We start from the raw sequence: 25,436 nt of genomic DNA on the forward strand, positions 1-25,436 counted from the left end.
GAAGAAAGCAACAAACAAAAGAATCCATTCAGTTCACACAGAAAAAGAGAAAAAAAGGACAAGAGAACAAGGCCTGTGCAATGCCCCTCTGATCCCGTCTAAACTGCCATCATGGTCACACAATGCCGGCCTGTCTCTGCACCGATGTGTGTGTGTGTGTGTGTGTGTGCAGGTGAGTTGCATTGATAGACAGACAGAAAATATACTGGGTTAAAAACAACCCAGCACTTGGTATAATATGGACAAACCCAGCGGTTGGTTTAAATGTTTAAGTTTTGTTTAACTCAACTATTGCTTAAATAATATTATATGTCTTGCTTAATATGTACTGTACCCAAAATAGGTGAAATGAACATGTATTAATATGTTCAATAAATGTGTTGAATAAATAATAAAATAATAAAATAAAATTGCTTATTAATAAACCAGCTATATAATATTTTTTAAGCCATAGCTGAGTAAAAAAAAAAAAAAAAAGAATATTTTTAGGGATGGATGGTTGGATAGATTGTTTTTGGAGCTGCATTGGCTGCAGAAGCCAGTATAATCTGTGCATGTGTGTGATTTCCTGCCTGTTATAACATCTAGCATGCAGCGCTGTTTGAAATGCAAGGAAAAACAACAAACTCATTTCTAGTAGCTTATTTCTACAATAAACTGTTGTTGAGCATAACAGCATGCTGTACAAACTACACATGCACATCAAATTCTCAGCGAGAGTGTGCCACTGCAGCTCGTCCTGTAGCTCTGGTGGTCCTCACCCTGTGTGTGTGTGTGTGTGTGCTTACTCAGAACATGTGCAGAACTGCTCACTTGCTTACATGTGAGCGTGATTTCTTTCACACAAACGCCCAATCACAGCCACAACTCACATGCTCCCAAAGGACAACCCCACATCAGAGGCCAGATGACCACACAATGGAAAGATCAGCTCATGCGGCCTGATTTAATGGTCAGATCCAGCAGTTTATCTGCGCTTCTCTCAGAGCCACAGAAGACCCATTCATCCGGTCCACAAACACTCTGACAAGCACTTCTCTCTAATAGTACAGTATGCAAATGTGAAACCTTCATCATCTTCATCATCACTCACCGGTTTCTCTGCATCCTCAGCTGTTGTTAAGGACAGGACAGCAAACACACAACACCAAAATGCACACAGTCTGCGAGGAAGAGAGAAGAAGAAGAGTACAATTTCAGTTTAATCATGTTGTGATATTAAATTATACTGTGATAATGAGCTGCTATATTAACACACGATGAGCGCTGTAAATTACAATGTCTATTGTCTATAAGAGGTTAATTAGATTAATCCCTGGACAATTAGGAAAATGTGCTGATGTGTACAAATACTTCCCAATGGGTTTCCCAGAATTCCTCCTCCACCCTGCCCGGCTCCTATTGGCAGTTCCTCTAGATATGACTTATCCTCAAAACATTCCCATATCAACCACATTTAGAATGCAACGCCTTTAACCCACATGCTAAGGTTCTGGCTGGCGGCTTTTCATAGTAAAAATACTTCACATTGTGTCTTGTTGATATGTTTTGTCTTAATTTTAAGATAACTGATTTTAAACTAAATTCCAAGTTGATTCAATGTAAAATGTTTCGAATGATAAATGCTAGGTTACTTCTGTTTGAGGCCCCAGGTATAAAACAGACTTGAAATGGTTAAACTACATTTTCCTTGGGTAAAACTCCTCTTGGATTATCTTGTTCTTTATTCTGGGTTAGCAATTAATCCAGAATGTCCAGGCCAAAATTTCACATTATAAATAATAACTTTGCTTAGGGCCTGTTTACACCTTGGATGATAACTTTAATGATAATTATAAAGTTTTAATTATTGTTCTAATTTTGAGAATAGAGAAGTCCACATCACTGATTTAAGTCATAGTTAACTGCAGTTATCTTTCTTGGTGTGAACGTGCCATTAATTTGGGCTACTTCTGAACCCCTTTTCACACTTAGCATTAACCTGGGTTTATGAAGCAAAGTGAAACAGTGCTAACCCTGAATTGTGCTGCCAAGGATAAACAGTACAGTGTGAAACTGTTTAGCTGTTTAGGAACAGACAAAACCAATAAGTGTCTCAGTGGTTAACCCATTAAATACCCATTAGTGGTTAGATTCAGTAGTGAAAGCAAATGTATTAATCATGGAATTAAAGAGACAGTGTTATGTATGAGCGGATTAATAGGATGACATTGGACAGGCAGTTAATTATGGTGTTTACAGGCACTTCATTTACCAATGATTCTGTCTAAGTCTTTAAAACGTTGGTAAATAAAAACATGCGCAAATATACACGAATGTTAATTTTATGGGTAAACAGTACAACTACATATTTCATCTGCTTTATTCAGAGGCATACCTTTTTAAAATGTACACTTTTGTAGCTATTAAGTTCTCATATGTACACTTTAAGTACCAATATTCACCTTTAAGGTACCAAAATGCACCCTTTAGGTACAAATATGTACCTTTTGGAAAAGTATTGTCCCAATAACTGCTGTTGTACCTTTTTTCTGAGAGTTTAAGCTACTCTTCTGGATAACAGACATCTGGTTTCTGAAAGTGCATGACCGCTTAGACCGACATCTGTATGTGTTGTATTAATTAGGGCATTTTATAGTGAACATAATGGGTTAATTTCAAAGCCTCTTTTCTACAGTACAGCACAGAGGTCTATGAAACCCCAAACACTTAAGCAATCTGTCTCCAGAGAACGTGAGGCTTGTTTTGTACCAATAATGTTTATCTGCTGATGAGTTTCCACATCATCTGTGGTTTACTATTAGTATTTCAGAACAGTGTAAAACGAAGCATGACATTCTGAGTGCAGCCGCAGACCCGTAATCACAGACGTGGGTTAAAGCGGCGCGCCACGGAAACCAGAAGGACAGCATCGGGCCAGAACTAGAGACCCCCCGCCTCTGGCCACGTTTCTCACCCACCACTGGACAAACCTGCGTCCCCAAACAAGAGCTTAAACGCGCCAAATAATCCGAATGGAATCTTCAGATCAGAATTCGATCCTAAACGCGCACAAGCACAACCCAGTCACAACCTGCTGCGAATTATTCTTTCCACCTTTTATTACTTATTTAAAAATTGTGTCGAAAAAGGACATGAGTGAAAGCATAAATCACGCTTTAAAGCAGTTTAGAAGATTATATTAAAATCCTCTAGTCAAGACTTTCAAAGTTCAAGATTCCAAATTGCATAAACATACCTTAACCTCACATGGAGACGTGCTGTAACCTTTTGCTTCTTTAAGCCCGTTAGATCTATTCGAAATTATGATATAGGCTATATATAGCATTAGTTGGCTATTCCTTCAGGATTTATTATGTATAGCCTATATGAAACATGCATACGCGACATATAGATTATTAGTATTTATGAATATGTATTTGTAGTCCAGTGATCTGATCTGAGCAGGAACAGTCTTCTGTGGTTCTCGTAGCTGCGATCGAGCCAGACTCGAACCCGTGTCCAGCAGCAGGAGCAGGAGATTCAATGCACACACTTAGCGTCTCTCCATCTGATACAACGATGCGCAAAAGTCACAAAGGTGCCCCAAGCCCTCGTTACCTGCTCAGAGCCGTCATTCTCTGCTCACGGATCCGCTCTTCTGCGTCAGGGATGGGAAAGAAACTGAAACAAACACCAGATCCGCCGAGCTGCTTGGCGAATTTTTCCTCGCTCCTTCAGAGTCGTTCTCTACTCTGACACACACACACACACACACACACACACACACACACACACACTCCTCGGGAGTAAGAGAGGGAGGGGTGTAGTTTTTTCCCCTGTCGTTCACCCAACTTTTTTGTCCTTGTTTAAATCTGGTGTGACGCTGGACAAGCCACACAGAATCTCTCTCTCTCTCTCTCTCTCTCTCTCTCTCTCTCTCTCTCTCTCTCTCTCTCTCTCAAACATGATTAAAGCAAGAATTATCGTTGATTTAAATTATTACAAATTAATAAACTGAATGTTTTTAAGATTGAACGGTGTTATGATGTTAATGAGTTGTTTTATATATATAAACGAGTTGATATAGTACTATAAAGATTTGTGTTCATTTTTAAAATAATTGTATTTAAAAAGTGATTGTAAAAATCTCTCTTTCTCTCTTTCTCTCCATCTGTTTTTCTTCTCTTTCCCTCGTTCTCACTCTCGCTGTTTCTCTCCAGGTCTTTTGTTGGCTCTGACACACACCTGTACATCATGAGTCATCACCTTCAGCAGAGACTGCAGATATTTGCTGAGCAGTGAATGCCACAGGAGTTCAGAATCACACTGATAACAGCACTATTAATAGTTCATCATATTTACTTTCAGTATCACCACAGAGGAGACAATAGAGTTAGTTTTCACTCTTATCACCCCAGTTTTCTTCAGGATTGAAAATGCATTTCTGTAAAAAAAACAAAAAAACAATACTGACTGTATAAAGGTTATTGCTCAGGAAAACCTACTTGAGCACACACTGACCTTTTGAACAGTATGGGGCATGTTGTCACAACATTTGATGGAATAATGGAGCCTGCAGCAAAATATAAACAGTAAAATAAATATAAAAACAGATAAAAACTATTTTTGTAATAAACGTTTAATCATGTATGAAACAATTTATTAACATTTTAAAACAAATATTGAAAAATAAAGAAAAAAATATACTTAAAATAACATTATAAATGTAAATTATAATTATTGTTTCAGTTACAAGCTGTAATAGAACAATAGTTTTTAATGGCAGGTTTTATAGTGAAAACTTACCTAATATCACAATATAACTAACAAATAATAAAGTTTGTATTTACATTATATTTTAAATATATATTGACACTCTCCATCTATGTAAGAGATATGTATATGTATATATGTATATACAGTACAGACCAAAAGTTTGGACACACCTTCTCATTCAAAGAGTTTTCTTTATTTTCATGACTATGAGAATTGTAGAGTCACACTGAAGGCATCAAGGGCTATTTGAGCAAGAAGGAGAGTGATGGGGTGCTGCGCCAGATGACCTGGCCTCCACAGTCACCAGACCTGAACCCAATCCAGATGGTTTAGGGGTGAGCTGGATCGCAGACAGAAAGCAAAAGGGCCAACAAGTGTGAAGCATTTCTCGAGGAACTCCTTTAAGACTGTTGGAAGACCATTTCAGGTGACTACCTCTTGAAGTTCATCAAGAGAATGCGAAGAGTGTGCAAAGCAGTAATCAAAGCAAAAGGTGGCTACTTTAAAGAACCTAGAATATGACATATTTTCAGTTGTTTCACACTTTTTTGTTATGTATATAATTCCATATATAATTCCACATGTGTTAATTCATAGTTTTGATGCCTTCATTGTGAATCTACAATTTTCATAGTCATGAAAATAAAGAAAACTCTTTGAATGAGAAGGTGTGTCCAAAACTTTTGGTCTGTACTGTATTTATATGTATATATGTCACGTAAAAATACACAAAATCCAATTGAAAGTAGAATGGTTTATTTGCCACAACGCAATACAGCAGGGTACAAGAAAATAGAGCAGGATAAAATCTTTGAATCCTTTAATCTTTAATCCTTTAAGGATATTTTTAATTAGACCTCAGAATAAGTAGATATATATGAACAGAACTTTGATGAGAATAAATGACTTTGAGGAAGTTTTCCAGTCTGATTGGGTCACAGTTGTCTTAAAATTGCACTGAAAAACATGGTGGCATGAAACTGACAGCATTTGCTTACTGTTAAGGGAGGGGTGCATAGATTATTAACCACTGAGAACAAGGCCTATCAAATATGTTGAGATACAAAACTGATGAATCCCACATGAGATCAGAGGAAAACTGTATACATGTATTTGTGAATCACTGTAATTGTGTAATCATGCCAATATTACAAAGATAACAAACAAGATAGCATATCGTAGTCACACTGAGAAATGTTGGGCTGCGCTTCAGGGCTCATACTGGATAAGTTCATGTGGGTGTTCCCCAACCAAACTCTCCAAGCAGAGAGGAAAGTAGCAAGGATGAAAATTATTAACGAGATAAACAGATGTTGAAAGTGATATAAAGATAAAAAGATAATGTATTGTACTGTGCTGTGGACCGGGTGATGCATTATTAGTGTTTTTGCATGCACTCGTGTCAGGATCGGTAACTAAATCCTGAATTCATTTAGTCTCACCGTAGTTAAGTGAGATCCTTACGTGACCCTAAAACAGCTTCTGACTGACCCATCTCATCCTTCAGAGAAGTCCTCTGTGACATTAACCCCTCCTCATGTACAGCAACAAAACATCTGAAGTATTTGCTTTCTAAGCATGAAATCAGAATCGGAGCGCTGCATCTTTGTTTTGAACTCACCTATTTGCTAAGGCCCTCTCATATGTTATTTACTTACAGCACATACACTGCAGTAGCAACTAGTAAATCATGTTAAAGAATAATCTATATGAAAAGAAGTACACTTTAGCATACGTTTAATAAGAGTTTTTATTAAATAGATCAAAATAATATGTAATAATATGAGTGCAAACTGAAAATGTACTATAGCTGAAATTGATAATAAATGCAACTAGATGAACTTAAGAGTGTTTTTTGTACCATTTAAGACACAAGTACATCTTTATATGTAATTTATTTTGAAACATGGTTAAAGTGTTTCTCCTGAATGTACTGACAAGCATTTATGATAAACTCAAATATTGTAATTTCTGTTGAAACTTTCATGCCATGTATTTGCAACATACATAATGTGTGGGGTCAATTTGACCTCCAAAAAAAACGTCCTAGGTTACATATGTAACCATGGTTCCACGAAGAGATCGAGACTCTGCGTCCGAAACGCTATGGTAACGCCCTTCAGCATGACCAACTCTGAATAATATGTGAAATCAGTCTAATGAATGGGCGTGACGTCATAGGAAGGTGGCGTAGCGACCAGGAAGCTATAAAAGAACGTGAGGTGGAACGAGCGTCAGCTTCTAGGAATGAAGGGAACTCTGGCAGGGATGCCGAAAGTATGGCTTTGAGACGCAGCATCTCTTTCACCTTCAGGGAACCATGGTTAAATACGTAACCTGGGACATTCCCCTTCAGGAACTCAAGCTGCATCCTAAACGCTATGGGAACGAGAATGCCCACGCCGACAGACTTGCAAGTCCCTGCCTAATGTGTATACAAGGAGCACAGCTAAGGCAAGAGAAAGAAGAGCCGTGAGTGGCTCGCAGATCTAAACCATAAAATCTGATGAATGTGAAGGGCGTGGCCCATCCAGCTGCATTGCAGATGTCCTGTATAGACACACCTGACAAGAAGGCTTTGGAAACGGCCCCACTTTGGTTCAAGTGAGCCTTGACTCCCAAAGGTATGGGCAGATCAGAGGACTCAAGGTTTTAGGATAGCATCCTGATCAACCACTTCTTCTGGCCGGAGGCCTCAGTCTCAGTGCACCGCAGAGGAAACATATAACCAGAGGGTGTCTACACACTGAATGGCCACCAAGAGGGGCACGGTAGACAGTAATGGTAGACTGCTCAGGTGTTATGAGAGCCCAGGTTGCTCTGATTACTGCAGCAATGCGGCGTGGCATGGAGTCGATCAGTCTGTGGCACTGCTCAGGTGTTATAAGAGCCCAGGTTGCTCTGATAGTGGCCTTCAGCCCTTCTGCATTCTTGGTTCTGGCATATCACATCTTCCTCTTCACAATACCATAGATTTCTATGGGGTTAAGGTCAGGCTAGTTTGCTGGCCAATTAAGAACAGGGATACCATGGTCCTTAAACCAGGTACTGGAAGCTTTGGCACTGTATGCAAGTGTCAAGTGCTATTGAAAAATGAACAAGCTGGAACCCATGTCTTGCATACATCTGTGTATAGTGGTTCTTGAAGCACTGACTCTAACTGCAGTCCACTCTCCCCCACATTTTTGATTGGGTTTTGTTTTTTCTACCACATATTTTCCTTCCCTTCACCTCTCTATTAATGCGCTTGGACACAGTGTATGAAAGCCCAACAATGGCATCCAGAGGTACCTTTATGTCTATAACCTTTTAATGCTTGGGAAAGTCTTTACAAGTCAAGACATGCCCGGACAAGTATGGGTAAAGTTATGGACTTGTTCATTGTGCAAGAAGAGGGACTGTTGCATGTCTGTTTCTTCTGTGAGTGATTGATTAAAAGACCACACACGCACCCATACGCCCACATGCACCTTTTATGGGCATGTACCTGTAACAATTCAAGCTTGCACGGATAATTCAAATAAAATCCTTCAACTGGGACCTGCTCTCTTGCTCCCGTTCCTCTTACTAGAAACCCCTTCTGGTCTTCTGCTTCTGTACTTCCTCAGCTAATCAAGTACTGTACCCTCACACTCAAGTGGCATTCCTTGCCCCTCATCCAGTTCCAGCTCAAGCAGCATTTTATGTATCTCAAGCCCATCCACCCGGACTAGAGATGTTAGCTGCTTCGGCTTATGGTATCCCAAAACCTGTAAATTAATCCTCAAACCTACCATCCTTTGAGAGTGGACGCGAAAGTGACTTTGACTGCTCAGAATGGCATTGGACAATCTGATGAAAAATCGACGGCAATTAAGTTAACAATACAAATATCAAGCACTTCTAGGACATTTAAAGCTCCCCAGTGCTATCCAGCTTGCCAAGGCATACATGCACAATTGTCACGCTGTCAGTCTCTGTTTTCCCGGGTGTTCCCTAGTGAGTTCACTTCTCCTTAGGCACTTCACCATAGGCACTATAATTCCTCTAATCTGGTCCTGTCTTCACAGTAATTGCACTCCAGTTAATCGCACAGGTGCAGGAAATCTATTGTCGTTAGTCTACTTATAAATAGCTGTCCTTCCCTGTTGTTTGTATGGAGTCCTTACCCTTTGTGTACTATGTTCTCGTCTCCTGAGACTTCCCATTACCTTCTCGTTCCTCCGAGTTTCCCGTTCCGTTGCATCCGGTTCCCTCTTTTGTTTTGTTTTATTTTGTTTTGTTTGTCTCCTTGGACTGTTTATTTTGTATTACCCTTTTGTCATTAAATACCAGCAATTGGATCTTACCCTCTCCTTGTGTTTCCTATACCCAATCGTCACAGAAGGACTCCATCCACCAAAGATCCAGCGGTATGTCTGCTACAATTTCCTCCCCATCCAGCAAGCGGGAGAAAAATGGCTTTGAGGGCTCTCACCTAGTGGTTTTCCGGGGGACCAGGGGAGGTCACTCCGGAGCAAACAGTCGAGAGGAGATCCGGCACCGATCTCCACTGTGGGCTCCCGTTGACCCGGGGTTCGGTTGGGAGTCGCCATTTCCCCAGTATGTCCCGAGAGGAGAGATGAGACGCAAATCGTCCGAGTCAGTGCTGCTGTACCAGATGGCCGCCAGTCCTGTGCTGCTGCACAAAATGGCCGCCAACCCAGCGCAGCTGCGCTGCATGGTCGCCACCCCAGCACCACGAGGCAAGATGGCAGCCAGCACAGTGCCAAAGCACAGAGTGCCCACCAGTCCAGCGCCACAGTACAGGATGGCCGACAGCTCAGCACTAACACACAACATGGCCGCCAGTCCAGTGCCACAACACAAGATGGCTGCCAACCCAGCACCAAGGGGCAAGATGGATGCCAGCTCAGTGCCACGAGGCAACATGGCTGCCAACCCATCACCACGAAGCAAGATGGCCGCCAGCCCAGTGCCACAGTACAAGATGGTCACCAACCCAGCGCCACGAGGCAATATAGACACCAGCACAGCGCCACAGCACCAAGTGGTCTCCAATCCAGTGCCATGGTGCAAAATGGCTGCCAGCTCAGCGCCAACGCCCAAGAAGGCCGCTGACTCATTCTTGGACTATTTCTCCATGCTATCAAAGATCCTAGAAATTCCCAAGACTGTTCACGTTACGGCTGCTGAGCCAGCGCCACAACCCAAGGTGGCCGCCCATCCAGCATCACAGCACAAGATGGCTGCCAGCCCAGTGCCTCAGCGCAAGATGGCTACCCACCCAGTACCATTGCCCAAGTTGGCCACCGGTCCAGAGTCATGGCCCAAGATGGCTGCTTGCCCAACGCCGCTGCACAGGATGACCGTCACACCTGAACCTCTGGAGTCAAGTCAGGTTCTAGTTGACCCTTCAGAATCGAGTCAGGTTCCAGTGTACTCTCCAGAGTCCAGTCAGGTTCCTGTTGACCTTCTCGAGTCGAGTCAGGTGCCCGTTGACTTTCCAGAGTTGAGTCAGTTCCCGGTTGACCCTCCTGAGTTGAGTCAGGTGTTCATGGGCCCTCCATAGTCAGGGTTAGTCACCATCAACCTTCCAGAGTAAGGGTTAGTTACCGTTGACCATCCAGAGTCGAGTCCTGTTCAAGTTGTTCCTCCTGAATCAAGTCAGATTCCTGTTGACTTTTCAGAGTTGAGTCAGTTCCCGGTTGACCCTCCAGAGTCGAGTCAGGTGTTCGTGGACAGGTAGTTCAGGTAGTCTCTATTGACCTTCCAGAGTCAGGGTTAGTTACCGTTGACCCTCCAGAGTCAGGGCTAGTTCCTGCTGACCATCCAGAGTCGAGTCATGTTCCAGTTGATCCTCCTGAATCAAGTCAGATTCCTGTTGACCTTCCCAAGTCGAGTCATGTGCCCGTTGACTTTCCAGAGTTGAGTCAGTTTCCGGTTGACCCTCCAGAGGCGAGTCAGGTGTTCATGGACCCTCCAGAGTCAGGGTTAGTCACTGTCGACCTTCCAGAGTCAGGGTTAGTTACCGTTGACCCTCCAGAGTCAGGGCTAGTTCCTGTTGACCTTCCAGAGTCGAGTCAAATTCCAGTTGACTGTCCAGAGTCAAGTCAGGCTCCTGTTGACCATCCAGAGTCAAGTCACGTTCCAGTTGATTCCCCAGAATCAAGTCAGATACCTGTTGACCTTTCAGAGTCGAGTCAGGTGCCCGCTGACTTTCCAGAGTTGTGTCAGTTTCCGGTTGACCCTCCAGAGTCGAGTCAGGTGTTCATGGACCCTCCAGAGTCAGGGTTAGTCACCGTCGACCTTCAAGAGTCAGGGTTAGTTACCGTTGACCATCCAGAGTCAGGGCTAGTTCCTGTTGACCTTCCAGAGTCTAGTCAGGTTACGGTTGACCTTTCAGAATCGAGTCAGGTGCTCGTGGACCCTCCAGAGTCAGGGTTAGTCAACATTGACCTTCCTGAGTCAGGGTTAGTCACCTTTGACCTTCCAGAGTCAGGATTAGCTACCATGGACCTTCCAGAGACAAGGCTAGTTACTGCTGACCTTTCAGAGTCAAGTCAAGTCACTGGTGATCTTCGAGGTCAGAGTCAAGTCACTGGTGATCTTCGAGGACAGAGTCAGGTCACTGGTGATCTTCAAGGACAGCGTAACGTCACTGGTGATCTTCGAGGACAGAGTCAGGTCACTGGTGAACTTCGAGGACAGAGTCAAGTCACTGGTGATCCTCAAGGACTGAGTCAAGTCACCGGTGATCTTCGAGGACTGAGTCAAGTCACCGGTGATCTTCGAGGACTGAGTCAAGTCACCGGGGATCTTCAAGGACTGAGTCAAGTCACCAGGGATCTTCATCCTCTCGTTGGTCTGGCCACGAGGATGTGGTGGTCTTCTGCTTCGCCCTGGGGGAGTCTGGCATCGACCACAAGGACGTGGTGGTCTTCTGCTCCGCCCTGGGGAACTCTGGCATCGAACTCAAGGACGAGGTGGTCTTCTGCTCCGCCCTGGGGGACTCCGGCGTCGACCACAAGGATGTGGTGGTCTTCCGCTCCGCCCTGGGAGGGGTTTCTGCCTTGACCACATGGGTGTGGTGGTCCTCGGTTCAGCCCGGGTGGGCATGACGTGATGTCCTACATGGACCCATGTTTTTGTGTTTTCTTTTGGTTTTTCTGTCTGTTTCCTTCTTTGGACCTGGCCCTCCGTCCCTCCCCCTGATCCTCCGCCGGTCCACCACCATCCTGGACTCCTTATTTTGTGTTACACTTCTCTTGTCTCTGTCTTTCCATTCTACCTGGTTCTCCTGTCTCTGTCCTTCCATTTTACCTGGTTGTCCTGTCTTTGTCTTCCCATTCCACCTGGTTGTTTGTCTCTGTTTGGAGATGCTGAAGCTTTATACATCCATTCATTGGTAGGGATGTTCAGAACTCTAGAAGACCCAAATGGATATGAGTTAAGGTGTGGATCGCAGGTTGATAGTCTTCTGCTGTATGACAGCTTTGTTGAGTACTGTTTTAGCCATGACATTCTCCAGACTGGTACAGACCGTACTTACACCTTGCCAGAATTCTCTGCCTGGCTACAGCTGAAGTCCCAGGCTAAACGTATTACATATATTACGTATAACAGTGCAGCAGCACTCTACCAAAGTCCAACAGCCGGGACAACCAAGAAGGATTCACAACCAGATTCTTGGCCTAAGGACAGATCCACTTCAATCCTTTCCTCAACTAACAGTACCTCACCTGCTCAAGGAGAAAAAAAGAGTTCAGACTCCCAAGTTCCAACCACACTGTCCATACTGCAACAATAAGGGCCATTTTCTAAACTCTTGCTCTAAATTCAAACTTCTGACCACAAAGCAAATATTAAAGTGGATAACGGAAGGAAAATGGTGTTGGAAATGTGGAAGAGCACCATCCTGCAGACAACTGTACTCTGAAGCGAGCTTGCAAGACCTGGAAAGAATTGTATCTTACCATCCTCCATGAAGCAGCCCACCAGACACAGAAGAGTGTTCTCCTAGTCAATGTTCCCCTTACCAAGGTCTACTTAGATCGCCCTAACCGACCTCCAAAGGTGATGCTAAAGGTTTTCAAGTTTCTTCTCAACTATAGAGACAAAACCATGGAGACACATGCAGTGTTAGATGATGGTTTAGAGTTGGGCCTCCTAATTCAGCCATAGCTGTTCACACCAGACTCGGTTGGACTCTCCAATGTCCTGTGGGATACAACCGAACTACCACTTGCGTCCGACAATGTCTGAACATCACTGTAGACTTTCAGAATGCTGAGCTACTCAAGAATGTTAGCATTTTTAGCAGACTGACACCCTTCCCTACATTAATGAAACAGCAGCCACTCATTCTAAACAGGACCAACATACTCTCACAATACTCTAAACTCACAGTACTAGGGTAGAGGTTGAAGGCACTGTACGATATGCCATGCCTTTGCTCAAATTACCAAATTCTGTCACCCTTAAAGTCCCAAAGTCAGTCCCTTGACAGCACTGAACGGAGACTTGCAAAAGACCCAAACCTGTCTGAGGCATACTGCACTGAGATAAAAAAAAAATAGAAAAGGCTGGCTATGTAGCAGAAATCTCCCTACAGGAAGCTGTTAGTTCAGTTGAATCCTGACACATTCCACACCATATGGTGAGACACTATGGCAAAAACTGGATTGTGTTTAACTTCTTTTTAGTATCAAGGTCAGTCATTAAATGAGCACCTCATTCCTGGTCCCATACTTGGTCCATCTTTGCTTGGAGTTTTGCTTCAGCTCAGGCAGCACTCAGTTGGCATAAATCGCAGATGTAAAATTTATGTTTCACTAAGTTCACCTACTGCCAGATGACAAGGCAACCTGCACTTACTGTGGAGAAACAGATAAACGGACTGAGCAGCCAAAGACCTATGAGTGCCAGGTCTTGCCTTTTGGCACAATGTGCAGTCCTTGTTGTGCTTTATATGCACTGCAATGAGTAGCTCATGACAACAGTGAAACTTCCCCCATTCTAGCTGAATCAGTCACCCAGTCATTCTATGTAGACAATTGTCTTCAAAGTACAAAATCAACAGAAAAGGCCAGAGCTCTTGAAGATGGCCTAAGACCATGGCTGCTTACTTTGCCATTGGGCCAGTAACAAACATGAAGCAATTGAACACCTTCCAACCAGTGTTAATTTCGTTGACTAAATATTTTCGTCATTATTTTCGTCACGAATATATTTTTGCGGATGAAAACAAAACGAAAACTAAAAAAGAAGGCACTGATGGAGACTAAAACTATGACTAAATTGATTGACATTATCGTCAACGAATAAAGGACGAGACGAAAATAGACTGTGACGAAAATCAAATCTGCAGACGGGAGAGATGCGAGGAATCAACAAAAGAACCGGCAAAACGCAACAGGCGAGACTGCATGAGAGAAGAGAACCAATCTGAGCCTGACTTATTGAGACGTGAAGCGAAGGTTTTCAGTTTTTAAATGAGTCTAAAAGAGCGACAAAATGTCCACAGCTCACTTCACGTTTGACGACGAACAAAACAAAACAAAGTGTAAAGCACGCGGAGCGCTCATTCGTGCCAAGAACACAACCAATTTGAAAAGACATTTACAGACGAGCCACCTGGACATTTTCTCAAATGTAATTTCACAACGATGTTCTTTTGTTTATTGAGCTAAGCAAAATTGGAAGACTGTAGCTAGTGCGTAGATGTTGTAGTATTAAATATTACGAACTGAAAAGTACTGTAAAATAGCCCCTTCTTCAAGTTAGATGAGAGCACAATACTAATACGTAATATTATGATACATACATTTGATTAATACTAATGTTTAATATATTTTATAATGTTCTACTTGTTGACAATATCACAAATATTTCTATATTAGTCATGTGAAACGTGAATGTTCACATCCTATCATTATACATACTAATCTAGAAATATTGTAGTATTTAAAACATACAATATTGCTAGACAAATGAATACCTTATAAAATCTTGTTACTTTTTTTTATCCACCCAACTTATTAAATATTTACTTTAAATGTATGCACTTATTGTTCAGCTCAGCTGTAAGCTTTAAGGTCCTGGACCTAACTTTATTTTTCTTTTATTGATGGTCAATTGGCAGCTAGTTATTGTTTACATTATCATGACAGTGTTTGTTGCTGCATAACAGCTTTTGAATCGAAATAAAGACACAGTTGTGTTGAAATAAAGTTGAATTTGTGTTTTATATATTTTGGATAAGTTTGTTTCCTATACCAGCTGTAAAAAATTGTCTAGTAAATCTGTTATTGATTTTAGTCTTATTTTAGTCGACTTAAATACCAAGCAATTTTAGTCGACTAAAATAAGACTAAAATTAAAACAAATCAGATGACTAAAACTTGACTAAAACTAAAAAGAATTATAGTCAAAAGACTAAGACTAAAACTAAATTAAAATTTCATGTCAAAATTAACACTGCTTCCAATAGAAGCAAGGTCACAAAGCATTGAGTTATGGTTATCCCGAAAGAGCCAAGATCTTCTGGAGGGCACACTTGGATTGTGATGGAACCATGATTCTTTAGGATACAGACCTTGCCAAGCAGAATGTCTCCAGGCCAACTTTGAGAAATATCTACAAGGTATTAGCATCACAGTATGACCTTCTCGGGTGCATAATTCCATTTAGGCAAGGCAAGGCAAGGCAAGTTTATTTATATAGCACATTTTGTACACAATGGTAATTCAAAGTGCTTTACATAAAAGAAAGTAAAATAATCATGAAGAAAAATAATAACAAAAATAAAACAAACAATTTTAAAACTTTTAAAATGATTAAAACATTTAAAAACAGTTAGAAAATGATTTTACATAAAAAAATAAAATAAAACAGTGAAAATATAGTGCAATCAGTTTGGACATTGCACAGTGCTCATTCAATAAATGCACAGCTAAAAATATGCATTTTGAGTCTAGATTTAAATGTGACTAGTGTTTTAGCACATCTGATCTCTTCTGGATGCTGATTCAAACTGCGGCAGCATAGTAACCAAAGGCAGACTCCCCTTTTGTTGTGTGAACCCTTGGTATTTCTAACTGACTTGATCCTAGTGATCAGAGTGCTCCGTTAGGTTTATATTCAGTGAACATATCTGCAATATATTTCAGTCCTAGGTCATTTAGTGACTTATATACGAGTAAAAGTACTTTAAAATCAATCCTAAATGTAACTGGAAGCCAGTGTAAGGACCTGAGGACTGGTGTGATATGGTTAGATTTTCTTGTTCTAGTCAGAATCCTGGCAGCAGCGTTCTGGAAGAGCTGCTGTCTAATGGTCTTTTTGGGAAGGCCAGTGAGGAGCCCATTACAATAGTCCACCCTGCTGGTGCTAAAGGCATGAACAAGTTTCTCCAAGTTTCCAAGGAAACAAAACATCTAATTCTTGCAATGTTTTTAAATGAGAGTATGCTGATTTAGTTACTGCTTTGACATGACTACTGAAATTATGGTCTGTCTCAAGAATCACACCAAGATTCCTGACTTGATTTTTAGTTGTTTGACCCCTAGAGTCAAGGTATGCATTCACCTTTAACACTTCATCTAATGCTATGTCCTTAGTAACAATGGATGAAATGTTTAGACCCCTACTGATGATTAGATCCAGAGTGTATCCACCTTTGTGTGTGGGTCAATGCACATGCTGAATCAGGTCATAAGTGTTTAGAAACCTTATCATTTCTTTTGTAGTTTTGTTTTCTGCATTATCTATGTGAATATTAAAATCCCCTGCAATTGCAAAACAGTCAAACTCTGAGGAAATTATTGAAAACATTTCTGTGACCTTTTCAACAAAGGCTGGAGAGTATTTTGGAGGCCTGTAAATAATAATGAACAGAATGTGTGGGTCACCTTTCAGCACAATCCCTAGATATTCGAAAGACAAGTACTGACCAAATGACACTTGCTTGCATTGATAGACATCTTTAAATAGAGCAGCTACACCCCCACCTCTCCTAACAGTCCTGCAAACACTCATGTAAGTGAAGTTAGGAGGGGCTGCTTCATTTAGGATTGTTGCACTGCAGCTGTCTTCTAGCAATGTTTCATTTAGAAACATAAAATCCAGATTGTATGTGGTTATAAAGTCATTGATTAGAAATGATTTATTTTTTAGTGAGCGAATGTTTAAAAGTGCTAAATTGATGGCAGTGCTTTGTGTCTTGATGCATAATAGGCCGCAGATTAGATGAGTTTGCCCTTCGGCTTGAGAAGGCCTTAGACATTCTATCACGTGATAAAGCTGAAATAGAGAAAGCTACAGGCACACTGGGTTCCCGCTTGTTCTGTAAGCATTTGTGAATGTTGCTGCTATTATAGCGGGGACCCAACACATATCACTGAGAGCTGCTATCAGTTGTTTTTGGTTCACCTTCAGCAGATAGAGGGTTCAGGCCCTGGCGTTGTGGCAGCGGTCGGAGAGTTCTCATACCCACAAAGCCCACAGGCTTTGGTGGTTGGGGGGCCCGCCGTTTTTTGTTGATATCTGCGGGCTAGCAGTGAATGAGTGGGAGAGTTTATTCCCAACATACACCAATTCCTCCATTTTCTGTGAGAAGCACAGAAGTGGAGATGCTGGAGAGAGGGATAATGTGTCTGGTGAGATGGGCTGTGTCTCTGGTGTTTCCGGTGGCTGTGATGTGTTGTCCTGGCTTCCCTGGCTGTTTTCCAGAAAATTGTCCCTGGGTGGTGATTCTTGTAGCTGTTTTGATATACCACAGTCAGTCTGTGAGGAGGTCTGTGGGCAGGGCTCAGCAGGGATAGTGTCTATCAGCAGTGATTGTTTTGGCTGCATGGTGTTATCAGTGTCCTTGTGGGATATGTCAACCACATGATGACTCGGACCCGGTGTGTGTGTGCTGAATGGATTGACACACTCTGCTGAAGGATGATGAAGGGAGAAGTAGATATTGTCCTTAAACACTCTTGCACCAAGTTTGTTTGGGTGGAGGCCATCCGGTTTAAAAAATTGTCTATGGCCCCAGAAAAGATTGAAGTTGTCGATGAAATTTACTCCTTTCATATTACATGATCTTTGTAGCCATGTGTTCAGCCCAAGCAACCATGAAAACATATTTGTTCCCCTTGCTGGGAGTGGTCCACCGATGAACGACTGAACTTTTGAGTCTTTGAAGTGTTTCAAAGAGTTCAATGAAGTCCTTCTTAAGGAGTTCTGACTGCTCTTTATGAATATCATTCTTCCCCACATGGAAGATGATTTGATTTGCAGTCTTGTGCTTCATCAGAATGTTCTGAAGTTCCTTGTTCACATCAGAGACCGTTGCTTGAGGAAGGCAGCATGTTGTTGTAGTCCTGCTACGGATGTTTCTGATAACAGAGTCACCCACTATCAGAGTCCTGGGCTCAGCTGCGCTCTGAGCTGAATGCCGCTGTCTGCTCGACCTTGAGCGCCTGTTAGTAGCGGTGTTAGCTGCTGGCTGATCCGGTCCATGTTTAATCACATTTGGGGATTCCTTACCCACATTTATTAATGCTTAAAATCTGTTCTCCAGATGTATAGGGGGTGGTAGAATACCAGTATTTACAAGCCTTGTCATAGTCGAATCTGGGGTAGGGGAAGTTATGGCAGCAATACGAGAAACTCGTGGCAATCATGATATCTCGTGTTCCTTTGGGTCTCGCTCCCTGTTTGTGCCATCGATTAGTGTGGCGATCAGTTTCGGCTTGTTCCTCTATACTTGGTATAAACTGTTGAGATTCAGAAGATTCATGGGACTCACCAGCTGTATGCTGAGGGGCTTCATGACGACGGTCTGCTAAGTGTTCCCTCTGTTTTGGAAGTCAAGAAAGTAACTTTGTTTCAAGAAGCACAATCCTTTGTAGAAGTTTGCAGCAGTTCATGCAACAAGTAGATCCAACAGGAGGCATTTTCTCTCTCTTCTGTTTGAATGTAGGCAGTTGTTATCACAGGAATGTAAGCTGTTAGCAGTGGGAGACAAAGTCTTCTTTTTGTAGTATTATTCCAGTCCCACTGTTTTTAGTTTTAGCGTTTGTGCCAAAAATCTGTTGTTTGAGCACTGTGCTGATCTGCTCAAGTAAAAATCTTAGAAAAATCAGAGAAAAATACAGAAATAAGAAGCAAAGCGCAGAGCAGTAAGCTAGAACGTCCGAACGGTAGCAAAGCCGGAAGCCCGTGTCCATCCAGGTACTTGATAAGATACTTGAAGATACTTGTTCAAGACCTGTGGAAAATTCACCTGGGATGGGATGACCTCATTGAGTCTGACAGCCTACAAAACAGATGGCAAACTTGGGTACATGAACTATTTGGAACAGCTAGAGATTCTGAGATGCTACACTCCATTTCAAGTACATGAGGAAATGTGCACCAGAGACCTGTGTCACGGAGTGACTTTGTAAGGGCGGAACTAAAAGTGATGGAGATTGGTTCCGCCCGGACCATAATCCTCAAACATCGGTTACTTCTGGGAACTCCGGGAAAGGAAATCAGGGTTTCATTGATCGCAGGTGGATAGATGAGTGGGGCGATCGCGGATTGGGCAGTGTGAAGAGAAGGACGAGTATAAAGAGGGCCTCAGAAACTGCAGAGGCAGAGTTTTTTTATTCTAGCCGATACGGCATGTTTGGGTGAGTGCAGCGGAAAGAAGGCGGAGGATATTGTTGGCTGGGCGAAGACAGAGACAAGGGTTTGGCAGAAACAGAAACCGGGCTGAGTATATTGGGATGTCTACCTAACTGTGAAATGCTCTATGGACATGTGTAACAAATTCTGAGTGGTTGAAAACAGGAAGACACACCGGAAGTATCGCCAAAGGAGGCCCTTTTGACAGGTCACGTGGCAGCAGGAGAAGTATCCAGGAGCTGGAAAGAAGAGGGAAAAGAGACCTTGTGTTAGTAACGGTGTGAGTACCCTATACCATCGTACAGCAGCATAATCATCTAGAGTGAACTATTTGTGAGCCTTTTTGTGAGTTTGTGGCATAGTATGTGAGCGGCCCCACCTTGGAGGAGGAATGTGGGTGAGCCGGGACCAGTGAGCGAGAGAAGACGTTGGGGTGTTGTGGCGGCGACGTTTAAATCTGAATATTCGTTGCATCAGTGTCTCCACGATTTCCAGGACGAGTCTTTGGTCAGTCGGAGTTTTGACCCTAAATTCACTAAGAGTGTGTGGAGTGCAGTGGGTGATTCTTTGTCCTTCGCTGTGAGTGTATACACTTGAAAATCTCAGTGTTGTGCTGTTTTTGTGTCGTCAACAACCACCTTTCAGGCCCGATGAAATCCTGCGAAGGAAGTGAGTACTGAGGCGGGTGAAGAAAATATCTCTAATTATACATCCTGACCCTTCTTCCCCACGTGACGGTGGCGGGAAACAATTTCAAGTAAGAACAGTGTGGATATAGTGGGAAGTATTAATGGTGAGGAGTTGGCTGCTGTAGAAGGAAATCAGCTGTGTGTATTATTACCTGCTGTGGAGTTCTTCAAAGGTGCGCCCCTGTCTAGATCTCTTGCCCTGTCGGTTGGAAGAAAGAAGAGGGAAGCGTTCGACCCACCCAGTGTAGCACACCCCGGGTGAAACAACTTACCCGTGTGTGACACCAGCGGAGGCCGTGTTCGGCCCAATGCAGCAGCAGCTTTCGATCCGCATCTCTATCAGCAGTTGGTTGAAGCCTCAGAAAAGGAACACCTGACGTCTATTTCCTCAAAGGTCTGTGAGTTACATCACTTCCTGTTTCCCTGTATATTAACCGTAAGTTATTTCCCAAAGCTAAAGCCAGCATATTGTGTTGTACACTCACCTGTATGCCTAAGTGAAGCCCCAGTTACCTTTGATGTACTTACCTTATGCCCAAAGCTAAAGCCAGCATATTGTGTTGTACACTCGCCTGTATGCCCAAGTGAAGCCCCAGTTACATTTGATGTACTTACCTTATGCCCAAAACTAAAGCCAGTCCTGTTATACTTACCTGTATGTTCTTGTGCAGATCTAGCGGGTCCCTTTGAAGCGTCTACCTGCATGTCGACCCGGAACTCAGGATACAGAAACCGCGGAGACCCCCCCCCCCCCCCGCCCGTACACTTACCAGTACGGTTTCAGTCGGATCCCGGCAGCCATTTTGCAGCTCCACCAGCATCTGGACGACCGGGAGTCCAACCCACTGGGCCGCCTCGGAGTTTGCCACGAGTAGCAGCAGGTAACCATCGTGCATTCAAACTCTCAATACTTACCACTTGTATCTGTTATGTCCAGGAAAGGAGAGGGTCCTGGACAGTCGTCCTGCAAGCCAGAACAAAGGGGCACTTGTGAATAAGCTGATTGTCGTCACATAGCCAGAAGGAAAGAGGAGTGAAGGACTTACCTGAGATCTCCCGCGACGGAGTCTAAGAGACTCAAGACTTTTACTCTCCAATTGGAGAGTTGGATTTTAGCCTCCCTTCCCCCCTTCCCCATACCCTTTTTTTTAGTAATTTAATAAAGTTTGTTTTAATATTTATTCACCGTCTCTCGTGTATCTGGTCATTGGGGTGTTCTTGGGACCTCCTCGAGGTGGAAACTAGGAAGGGGCGTGACTCACGACATCTGTGGTCCGCTCCGACCTGTGACACCTGCACATCTTCTGTGATGCATCTGAAAGAGCATATGGTTCAGTATCATATCAATGCACAGAAGACAAGAATGGTCATATGCACATTTCATTCATGTTGGCTCGTTCACATGTAGCACCCAGGAAACAAATGTCCATTACACTGCTTGAACTGACTTCAGCACTTACTGGGGTGCAGATAGCCAAAGTCCTCCAAAGGGAGCTCACAGTCACCATCAGGCTAAGTCATCCTCTGGTCAGATTGTACCATGGTCCTTCACTGGCTGCTGTCTGACTCCTGCAGGTATAAGGTCCTATAAGGTCCTGAAATTCAGTCCTTCACAGACATCAATTCCTGGAGATATGTGGATTCACTAAATAATGCAGCAGATGACATAGCTCATGGAAAATCCTTAAAGGAGTTTAAACAGTTATGTCGCTTGGCTAATGGACTAGACGTCTTGCATCTATCAGAAGCCTCCTGGCCAACCATGTCGGCAGCTAGCCCTGAACCAGATACTGAATTAAAGAAATCCACATTCTGCCTGCACCAATATACAGGTCTTGATGTCAAACTCCCAGATGCACCTGAGTATTATATATGGAGGGACTTGGTAAAGGCCAAAGTGGCGAACCTACGTGGGGCGGCTCAGCCTAGAGTCCTGCACGGGTTCGGGTACATGTATATATACATGATAAATATACACAGTACACACAAATTATTCAAACAAAAACTTTTATTTGGATGCGATTAATCATGATTAATCATTTGACAGCACTAATTAAAACAATTTAAAATGTACTTTTTTGTGAAATATTTAATTTTCATTGTATTTAAGCAAACTTTTTTAAGAAGGCATAGGCTATTTTTATTTGGTGTCATATGTGAGATACAGTACATGCAAATCTTTAATTTTCTCACATTAGCATGAACAATATTAAAAACTCACCCTAGTAAAGGGAATAGCAGAGAGAATAAAGTGTGTTAAGTTTAGGGCACTGGTAAAAAACAAAACAAAAAAAAGGACTCAAGGGAGAAAATAAGGTAAAAAGAGAGAGGAAAACAAACATGCCTGCTGAAAAAACAAACAAACGAAAAAAAAAAAACACCACTTTGCAGTAAAACATTCAGCAAACAGAAAAAGTAAGCGAGAGAGAAAGAGAGACTGAGACATATTGATTGGTTTGGGTCAGATGGAGTCTGTATTTGCCTCATTCCAGTGATTTAATGGCCATGGAGATCAAAGAACTGATTGTGTGCTCTTGCTTCTGTGTAAAATGAGCGAAAGAAGACTAAGTCCATCCTTGAAGCGAGGAGACAAGATGCACAAGGGGCCTGTTAAGAGGACACCCACCGGGGCCAGGAGCCTTCAGGGTCACGGAGGCCAGGACGAGCGGATGTCAACCAGCTGACAAAGACATCCAGTGATGCTATTTTAATTACCCGTACGAAAAGAGGGTGACCTGTCTGACCAGACAGTAATCGAAATGACCCTAAAGCAGATCAAATCTAGAGCAAAGACCTGATGCTGCAGTCCAACAGAGAGCTGAATGCCATGATTGACTATCCATCTGAGTATATTTGTGTCTCTTGAGCTTCTGCATGAACTTGAGTCTGTCTGATGGCAATGTTTTCCTTGAAGGTTTTTTTTTTTTTTTTCTGAAATCTTAGACACCAAATATCCAGTTTTTAAAAATACAGCTTCAAATTTTAAAGATAATGAACAAATTTGGAACACCACATTCAATATTCTAAAATTCAATGCACATAAATTCAGATCTTACAGAAAGTAGGTCAGAGGTAATCCACAGGAAAGAGTAGGTCCCTGAAAAGTCAAATTAAGCATTTTTGCCAATTAGTAGTTCAGCTTATAAGTTGTTCTTAAACATTTATATTTCTAGTTATATACTTAGGCCTAGTGAGACAATAGGTCTTCGCAGGCCCGCTGTCAGGCAAAACCGGGTTCACCCAAAAATCAATGATAATTAAGTAGATAAAAAATGTTAATCACTTACCAGCCCATATATATATAATAAACAAACAAAAGAAAAAAAAAACTACACCCCAAGAACAAAGAAAAAAAAAGTATATAGCTGGTAAGTGATTAAAATGTTTAATCTAATTAATTACATGATCTAATAAATCACACATCAAATTTGGAGAAATTACTCTGAAAAGATCATTTTGAGTATTTTTTTTTTTTTTTGCAAAGCGTCAGACAATCAAACAGAGATTACAAAAAGTAGGTTCAGAAAGAAATATTTTATTTGATAATTTTTTTTACATAAACACAAGCACCGGGAGAGCACGTCATTCACTTCCGAAGTCATTCACTTGTCCGAAGCATGGCAGGGAGCTAGAGGACGCAGTGTCTCGTTCCCTACTCAGAGAACTATGGTTACATTCGTAACCGGAGACAGTTCCCTTTTGAGGGGACTTCGAACTGTGTTTTCTAGGGGTTGCTTGGGGGAACAGTATACCCACGCCGCCATGTTGAGGGGAGTGCAGGCCAGAATCATGACGAGCACTAAGTACCAACTCTACCATTTCCATGGGAGTTGCCCCTGGGACGTTTAGACGGCTGTCTGTGACAGTACCCCTTACGGCCAAAAGGCCTAAGCTACATACCCAATTTAATTGTTAAGGTCTCGGCCCAGGGTAGAGCTGAAGGCTTGGAATCAGGAAAGATTCCTTTAAAAGGATACGGCTAAGAACCTTGCATTTTATACCAAGTCTCGCCTGTCACACAGGGGCTACTGCTAGCTTATGCATAAGCTTGCTGAAAGAGCTGTCTCAACAGTTCTGTAGTAGCAACATAGATAGGTATCCGAAGATACATAGGTGGAGTGGCGCCCAAGATGAACGGGTCTTTTACCAACTCAAGAAAGGGCATGAAGCAACTGCGCGAAGCCCTCACCATATAGGATCTTAGAAAGAACGCAGAGCACTAGTGTGCAAACTTACCACAGTGTGGATTTCAGAAAGTGAGCTCATTTACTCACCCATCCTCCTGCGCTGGAGCCCCGCTCAAGGGGCGCCTCCTTTTAGTCTGGACCATCAGTAGGGTGGTTGCTATGAACATAGAACCATAAAAAAAAACATTATAGGTCCAGCATAGGAACCTGTTATGCGAGAGGTTTCCACCTAACCTCGATCAGGTGGAGAGCTGGTGGTTACAGGGGAATTAGGAAGGGGAGAATAAAAGCAGAAGTTAACCCTCTGAAGTCGATTAACGCGTATACGCGTTATGAGGCTATTTTTTTATTATTTTTCTATAATTAGACTTAGACTCCAGAGGGTTAAAAATCCCCAAAGGGAACGAGTAGATTCCTCGGTATCACTCTGATTCGGACAAGAACGCTGCCTCGTCTAGATCACACCCCTTAGGTTCTGCTTACCACCTCGTGACCCACGATTACTCTAACCCCTGCCCTCAGGTGGGGGAGGAGCGTGAGTTGACACAGACCTGGACCTTCGTGGAACGAAAGATCTGAAAGCAGCAGAGCGCACCTTCGTATCCCCGAACTACTCAAATCACTGTCTTAATGAGTTCAGATGTTCAGAAGGCGAAACCTAAGCATCAAGAAGAAAGCCTTTTCTTTCCTCCCGATGTTTGCCAGGTTCATCCACAGATGTCTCTCTGTTGCCACCATGGCCGCCTTAGTCCCACCCATGGTGGATGTGGCCTACTTGGTAGCAAGGAGAGAGATCCGTGGTGCAGCGCAGCTCAATTACCTGATCAGAAAAAAGGACCCTGCCTCTAGCTGGAAGGCCATGGTCAAAAAGATAATTTACGCTCAATAGCCTCTACAGCTCTACATATGTAGGGCAGGAGAATTGAGAAGGCTCAGCCTCAGCCTGTTCACCATCCTCAAATATCTCCTGCTTTTCCTGGGTAAAAACCCAGCAAAGCACTAACCTCAGTATCAGAAAGTGTTAAAGATAAAACATCATCCTCCAGAGGCTCTCTCTCTCGTCCACCATCATTACGAGTGTGAAAAGGAAAATCCCTCTTTAAACCATTCAGACAGATCCACCTGTATTCTCACAAGCTCACTCTCCTCCGTGCCTCAG

At 42.7% G+C, this 25,436-nt stretch overlaps 1 protein-coding gene across 2 annotated transcripts in view; it reads right to left on the reverse strand.

The window, feature by feature from the left end:
* Positions 1-25,436, reverse strand: part of LOC113116575 (ADAMTS-like protein 4) — an 86,042-nt gene that overhangs the window by 56,324 nt on the left and 4,282 nt on the right. Inside the window, exons 2-5 of one of the 2 annotated variants that reach the window (XM_026284813.1) lie at positions 4,504-4,555; positions 4,228-4,426; positions 3,601-3,729; positions 1,094-1,163 (exon numbers count right to left, since the gene is read on the reverse strand). In XM_026284813.1, coding sequence (XP_026140598.1) covers positions 1,094-1,163; positions 3,601-3,617 — 87 coding nt within the window. In that variant the 5' untranslated portion in view covers positions 3,618-3,729; positions 4,228-4,426; positions 4,504-4,555. Of the gene's footprint in view, positions 1-1,093; positions 1,164-3,600; positions 3,937-4,227; positions 4,427-4,503; positions 4,556-25,436 lie in introns of those variants that run through there. The other variant, XM_026284814.1, reaches the window with a different exon arrangement.

Source organism: Carassius auratus, chromosome 16 (genome assembly GCF_003368295.1).
Source record: "Carassius auratus strain Wakin chromosome 16, ASM336829v1, whole genome shotgun sequence".
NCBI classification, from domain to species: Eukaryota; Metazoa; Chordata; class Actinopteri; order Cypriniformes; family Cyprinidae; genus Carassius; species Carassius auratus.